The sequence below is a fragment of the Sardina pilchardus genome, chromosome 19 (genome assembly GCF_963854185.1).
Source record: "Sardina pilchardus chromosome 19, fSarPil1.1, whole genome shotgun sequence".
Lineage (NCBI taxonomy): Eukaryota > Metazoa > Chordata > Actinopteri > Clupeiformes > Clupeidae > Sardina > Sardina pilchardus.
In genome coordinates, this window is record NC_085012.1 from 16,846,385 (window position 1) to 16,853,884 (window position 7,500).

General features: G+C 46.0%; 1 protein-coding gene across 2 annotated transcripts in view; it reads left to right on the forward strand.

The window, feature by feature from the left end:
• The first annotated feature begins 409 nt into the window (after positions 1-409).
• Positions 410-7,500, forward strand: part of LOC134065661 (matrix metalloproteinase-16-like) — a 24,289-nt gene continuing 17,198 nt past the window's right edge. For both annotated transcript variants that reach the window (XM_062520644.1, XM_062520643.1), the window contains exon 1: positions 410-840. In XM_062520644.1, the coding sequence (XP_062376628.1) occupies positions 712-840 (129 nt within the window). In that variant the 5' untranslated portion in view covers positions 410-711. The remainder of the gene's footprint in view (positions 841-7,500) is intronic.

Below are 7,500 nucleotides of genomic sequence, written 5' to 3' on the forward strand. Positions count from 1 at the left end.
TGGTGGCGATAGCGCCCTAATAATTTGGGAGGATATGATATGTGACTGTGAATTATCTTCGAGCCTTGCATCCCATGGACGAAGCGTCCGGCTGTTTAGGCCTGCTGAGTCGGCGTGAGATGCGAAGAGATCGGAGGAAGAGGAGGGAGTTGGGCGGGGGGAGGGGGGGTTGCTGCTGATAACACAGCCTGGCTTCAGATCCAACATTCCGTGACGTGGGTCGCACTCGGTTCTTCGTATGTGTGTGTGTGTGTGTGTGTGTGTGTGTGTGTGTGTGTGTGTGTGTGTGTGTGTGTGTCTGTGTGTTTGAGAGGGAGGGAGGGACGGAGGGAGAGAGAGATGCTCTGTTTTGTGTTGGGGGACGGGGGGTTGAGAGACGCATGCGCACTGTGGTGATGTATGGTTGAAAACGGATCGGGCAGCTATGCCGCGGAGGAGCAGCCGAGGCGGAGTATGTAGGAGCTTATAGCAGTGCTGTCCGCAGGCGCTGAAAGACACCGGCCAGTCAACAAAGAAAGCGGAGATATTCGGCGAAGAACACGATAAGGGCCTCTTTCGAATTTCTCTACATTTGAGCCAGTCGACGAATTCTCAGTTTGGGTAGCGAGTGCCACATCTTCAGCAATGTTTCCAGCCGCGTGAACGCAGGAAATTTATTCCTCCTTTTTTATTTGCATTTAATAAAACAACCAAACAACACACGGGGTCGCAATGATTTTGTTAGCATTCGGTTCTAGAAGACATTTGAACAATCTTTGTCAAGAATCGCTTTGCTTGCACTTCATTCTGTGGATTTTAACGTTATGTGCGGTCCACGCAGAGGAGCGGTTCAATGTTGAGGTAAGGAGTGGACAAAAGGTCACTTCCACTGTTTCAGTCCCATTTAAGGAATATAACATTTCTATATGGTGTATGCTATGAAAATCAAGAAAACGGACGACGCTTGACGGCATGGAATCGAGTCTTACAATGAGTTCAGTGTTAGACCCGTCTTGAACGAAACGTTCGCCCTCAGGAAATGGAGGGACTGGTAGTCCTGGTACCGCTCAACTCCCTTGGTTGTTCTCAATTTTACCCGGGATTATCTTTCCGCGATTCAGGCTACACTTTAATGACAGGTGTTTATGTAAGAGTGCGAAACTCCTGTCATACTGTTATTTTAAGCATTGGTAGGAAAAATCAGGCGGTGGTGATAAAAACATCTCCGGGCAAGTATTGCGCTGGTCATATGAGTAGCGCAGCGACCGAGGCCGAAATAGAGAAGACAGTGTTCAAGTTTCGGGAGCTCGAGACACACAAACTTTCAGCAACGGTTTCTTTTTGTTGTGGCTGGCGCTCGTCAATTTTTCAGTTTTATGTCAGGTGGTTGCATCTAGGTTTTTAAAAGTTGGCCCTGTCGATTACAGTAAATTCTACAATAGCCTACTTGCCATTGTGTAGCCTATACGTCAGGGTTTTGTCCACACAGCTCAGGACTATTGTCTGTAGCTCTGACTGTAGACCTCTTTTATATCACATAGAATCACTTGTGTCACTGCATATATGCGCCCCAGGCGTTGTAGACGAACTCAGAGTTGAAATGGCTCATTGAACAGACACAAAGAATATGCACAAGTCAGAAAAAGTCGAGTGTGAGAATATAACTGAATAGTGTCTTGGCTCACGTCTGTTCCCCGAGGCCAAGCGGACGGAGTGGCTCTGCAGGTCACCAAAGAAAGGGAGCTGGATAGCTTTTTTGGCACTAGGAAGCCCACCATACTGTGTGACATAGGACAGAGGGCACTGCCAGTTAAACACCAGGGCCCTCCCGTCTGCCGGAGTTAGCTGGTGCCATCACCATGCCCCCCTCATATATAGAGATGCCATCCAAAGCATGTTGTCCTCTAAAGGTTGAGGGAAATGCAAACAGAGATTTGCACTGGCAAAAAAAGAGAGACTAAAGCATAATTGCACACGCCAGCCAAGACATCAGCTCTGAAGCAAGTCACTAAATTAGGTTATAACCAGTAGGAAAGGATCCATGTGTGATGTGCGTTTAAATGAAAGGACGGTGGGAAAGACAGTGGAGAGACAGAGATATTTATACTCTGTGCTTCTCTCTGATGTTAAAAATGGATGTGGGCGCAGAGCAAAGAGCTTTATTGGCGTGGTTTGGCCACGGTTTGGTTGGTCTGGCGCTAGGAAATACATACAGTACACACACACACAAACACAGTGGTTAGACAGATTTGAGGAGGAAAAGGATGAGCCTCTGTTGTCCAGATGAGAGGTCAGGGGAAGGATCTTGGGGGAATAAAGATTTGCTTCATTTGGTGAGGAGGCTGTGTGGTGGAGACTTTTAGTTGGAAAAGTGTGTGTGTGTGTGTGTGTGTGTGTGTGTGTGTGTGTGCACGCATACTTTGTGTGTCACCAGGTGTGTGGTGAGTCAGTCAGTAATTGCAATCAGTGGGAGATAGATAGAAAATTCATGTGTTTGTCATAGAAAAACTATTGTGTATGTGTGAGAGCGAGTGTGTGTGTGAGAGACAGAGTGCTATGAGTCCAATGAGTGAGATAAGTGTATGTGTATGCAATAAATCTTTGTGTGTGAGAGAGAGTGTGCATTTACTGGTGTGGAGGGCATATGGTTAGTGTGTGAGCGTTACAGGGAAACAGTGGGTGAGTGTGTCTGTGTGTGAGCATTGTAGGGAAAGAGTATGTGTGTGTGGCTGTTTGTGTGTGTGTGTGTGTGTGTGTGTGAGCATAGGGGAACAGTGGGTGAGTGTATGTGTGTGGCAAGTGGCCAGCGGATCAGACCTTCTCTCTCACCCTCTCTGTCTCCGCTAGGAACTTCTTCATGCTTTGCACTCCCTGTGTGTGGGTTTGTGTGCGTGCGTGTGTGCGTGCATGTGTGTGTATGCGCGTGCACGCCCATCTTTCAAGCTTCACTGGCTGGATAAGCTTAAGGATTCTCGTCCAGATATGCATATCAACTACATGAACTCACTGTTATGCACTCAGCACCCCAATGTTACACACTCACTCACACAGACACCCACACACACCCACCCACACACACACACACACACACACACACACACACACACACACACACACACAGACACAGCGCCCGCGCAAGCACATATTCACCATATCTGTTGAGAACCCTCATATCAGGCAAACTATACCACTTTGACATACATACACATCCTGTCTCAAACACAATACAGTCTTTATTGCTTACCCAGTCCCCACCACCAACACACACACACACACACACACACACACACACACACACACACACACACACACACACACACACACACGTCTATAGGACTACCCCCACGGTTCTGTAGGCCTACACAGCACACCCATGGTACTGTCATAGACACTTTTGTAACAAACACAAGGCCCTTCATACACACACACACACATACACACACACACACACACACACACACACACACACACACACACACACACACACTGCTGTAGTGTTGTCTCACAGTCCCCCCTTTCATGGCCCCTCCCCTCTGCTGTTATACACTCAGGCCATTCACCTACACATGAAAATATTTTTGTAGGGCTGAAAATGTGAACCGTGATTACGCAAGGCTGACTGAGGGGTGTCTCCGTATGTAGGCGATGGGAAGAACTCGGAGCATCTAGACACTAGCCTACTACACACACACACACACACACACACACACACACACTAAGCACACTGAAAGTTTCCCATTTCAACATCAATACATCTAGTATACTAGTGAAGAGAAAAGGCTATATGCCTGTATAATGTGATCACTTTGGAAGGACTTGTGAACTGTGTCACAGGACACTGCTGTTCCACTAGAACTGCTAACTGCCCTCTGTAACATCGACTGGCCATTCTGATCCTCAAGCTGCTCTAAGCGCATGGCTATCAGCAGAGGATGTGCTGTATCCCAGATGCCCGTAGTGCCGCTGCTGACTATAACAGCTATCAGCTACAGAGGTGACGGCAATGACCGCTGCCTAAAGAGCTATGTGCATTAGCGGACAGGATGGCACAGACAGTACAGGGCACAAGGGCCACCCGACATTGAGAGGTGCTTTTAGGTATAGAGCCCAAAGCTGCAGCCAATGGGTGGGGAGGTGAACTGGTTCCGCTACGCTACGCTAACATGAGCCTGAGTTAGAGTTGGCATGATGAGGCTAGTGCATCACATCGACATTTCTTCATTTAGCTGATGCTTTTACCCAAGGTCCAGTTACACATGGACTGATACTCAAGCTACAGTGCAAAAGGAGACCTTGGAGCAACAGTAAATACTATCTTTTAATTTCTACACTTACAACACTATAGCCAGAGAATGGTAGTGACAACCATGGGGAAGTAATCCAGATAGGCTATAGTGGATGAAAACGGTGTGTGTGGGCTGCGTGGTTCAGGTCTATTCGATTCGTTAGAAGTGTTACTGTGGAACTGTTTACTTCTCTCCACCTCGACAGCTGACCCTCTTCTGGACAGAGCCCGGTTTCAGAGGGCCGTCGGGATCACGTGTAATGTCTGTCAAACCACCATGGTTAATGGAATCTGGATCGATATGACAATTAGCACATTGAGCGCTTTTTATGGCATGGCTCAAGGCATGCTAATTTGACTGAGAAGCCTGCTTTGCTTGTCGATGGACGTTTTGAGACGTTAATTGCCATCATTTGCGCAAAATGAAATCCTGAAATTTCGACCATCGATCCTGTCCTTGTGTGTATGGGCGTGTGAGTGTGTGTGACCACTCAGTTATTCACACTGGTGGATGAATGTCCTTGTGAATAATTTAAGCCAGCATGATAGCACTGTGAGATAAACACACAGATAAACACACCTTCACCTACAAGAGCATGCCAAACCCATCATACACATGCAAAATACCAACACACACACCCACACTTGCACGTTAATACGTCATTTGTGTCATCTCTCCCTCTAATCTATTTGAGTAGTAGTTATCATTCTGTTGCCATAGCTACAACTGACCTGTAGTAACATTGGGCAATGTCAGGGAGGCATTTGCCACGTGCAATGTTGTCATGACAACAGCAGTCTCCCACATCTCTTTGGTAATGATATCTTCATGCAGACTTTTTTCGACTTGGCTTTGATGTTTTCATCGGTGGAAATTAGTGCTCTTCTCACCCCGCGATCCTTCTGCCACTGCAGCCGAGTTCATGCCAGTTCGCCAAACTCAAGAATCTGTGTGTGTGTGTGTGTGTGTGTGTGTGTTTGAGTTCACAGTGTTTGTGTGCTCACAAAAGAAAGTGAATTTCATTGAAAAGTTTATCGTTAAAAACCCACATACACATGCACGTGCACATCACACACATACACACACACTAACACACAAACACGCACGCACACACACACACACACACACACATGCACATTGATCATTGATGCCTATGTAAATGGGTTTGCATTGTTTGATGACAAATGCCTAAGGATAATTCATCTGCCCTGATTCCATATTATATGGAAAAGGAAACCGCCTCACCAACACAACACATTTAGACATCACTGCCATAAACAAACCGCTGAATATCCAAACGTACAAACTCAGGCGCACGCTACACTGCACTCTCGGTCTCCCTGAGCAAATGTGACCTCCCGTGGAGGTTGATGGGCCTAACAAGCCACGTGAAGGTTGCCATCGATGTCCTGTCCTGCGTAAATGAAACGCAGAGCTACCTCCGCGCCTGCCGATGACATCAATGAGAGTTCCTCGCTCATTGTCTGTAATGGCCTCAGTCGGTAATTGGTTCCTCCAAATGTAGCCGCTCTGCTTGTGCCGCGTTGGCTTTTTTTTCTAAGAATCAAGCCGCGGGCGAGTAATAATTTGTACTCACATTTCCTCAAGCTAAGTTAATAAAAGATAAAGATATGAATGTGTGGGACCAAGAGGTGCAACATGGACTATTTTTAATCACAGACGTAGTTAGAGTGAAAATAATTTCCAGGGGCTTGTGGTATGATGTGAATCATATTGGCCACAGTGGAGAGACAATTTGATATTCTGTGTTGAGCAAACGCTTCTCTAAATATCTGTCTGCTTCTGTGCATCAGCGTACAGTCATGTGTATGTCCCATGTACTGGACACATCCAGTTTGGCACAGGCAATGCACACGATCTGTATGGATGGACACATAGACATGGCTGCAGGACAGAAAGGCTGCACAGATGGAGGATGAATTTTGCGTCATCTGTCCAGTGCGTAGACCGCATCTGTAGAAGTATACTCAGGCCTTTAAGACTGATACAGTCTTACGAACAAATAAGGCTTCAGAGGTGCCCTGTTATAGATAGATAGATAGACTGTTACTTTATTGTACCCATGGGAGTAGATGACAGGGTAAACACATGTAAAGGGTAAAGACAAGGGTATATAGACAATTGACCATTAAACAAATATGCACCAGTCATATCACAGTATTAGTATTGCACTAATCCCAGGAGAAATTAGGCTAAAAAAGACTGACTTCAACAACAACAACATTCCTATCACAATCACATACAGTAGCATCAGTAGCCCAGTATTGCACAGGGCCAGGGGTCCTCAAAAGCTCAGTTTGCTATCATAACCTTTCACAGCTGTTACACATCTTCCTTGTCAACCAACCCCACATCGTTCACACACTGCCCCATGCCTCGCACCTGTACGTTTCTTTACACCTGTAGCAACTGATGCGACAAACTATTCACACCCATCTCTGCTAAATCACCAAGTGCTCATCACTGCTAAGTCAGCACCAAGTGCTGATGCATGTATCAAGTCATTTGTTTGACCTCTGCCTCACAAGAGCATGCGGTTAGTCACCCTGTTTGAACTCACATACTGCCACACCAACAGTTTCACCACACCTGATCGCTGCTGCAAATGCAAACTCAAACCCTGTAGCTTCACCTCTACCCGCAACAGATGCTTAAGATTCTGATACCATCTGATACCAAATTACACCAGAGATGGTTGAAACGAAGCAGAAATCAAGGGGTTTTTGATTTCACCATATGATTGTTTTTTTCTCATATCCAATCACATATACTATTCATGTGTCACACAGAATTATGGCAGTGTTGGTTTCCAATCCTCTGATTCCTGGTGCAGCTTGGTCACCTGCCAGTCCCCAAGCTTTATGACTCTGGCACATAAACTGCGCATTTCACTGGAATAAGGGCATTATGCAGTATTGTACAATCGCACTTGCTTCTTTAGTTCAACTCTGGGCAAAAGTGTTCCAAATGTCAAGAGAGATTATTTATCATTAGTCAATAGTTAGTGTTGGTGGTTTGGTCTCTTCATATGCTGACAAATGAGGGAAATGTTGTTTATAGAAAAGGCTTGATAGGAGAAACAGAATCCTCCTCACTATCAGTAGGCTCTCAGCCGTGTTTTTGATCCTATCCATGTTTGCACAATGTCAATGATTTACTCACATATTTACCTGGAGTATCTACAACAGTAACCTACCTACAACTTCAACACATC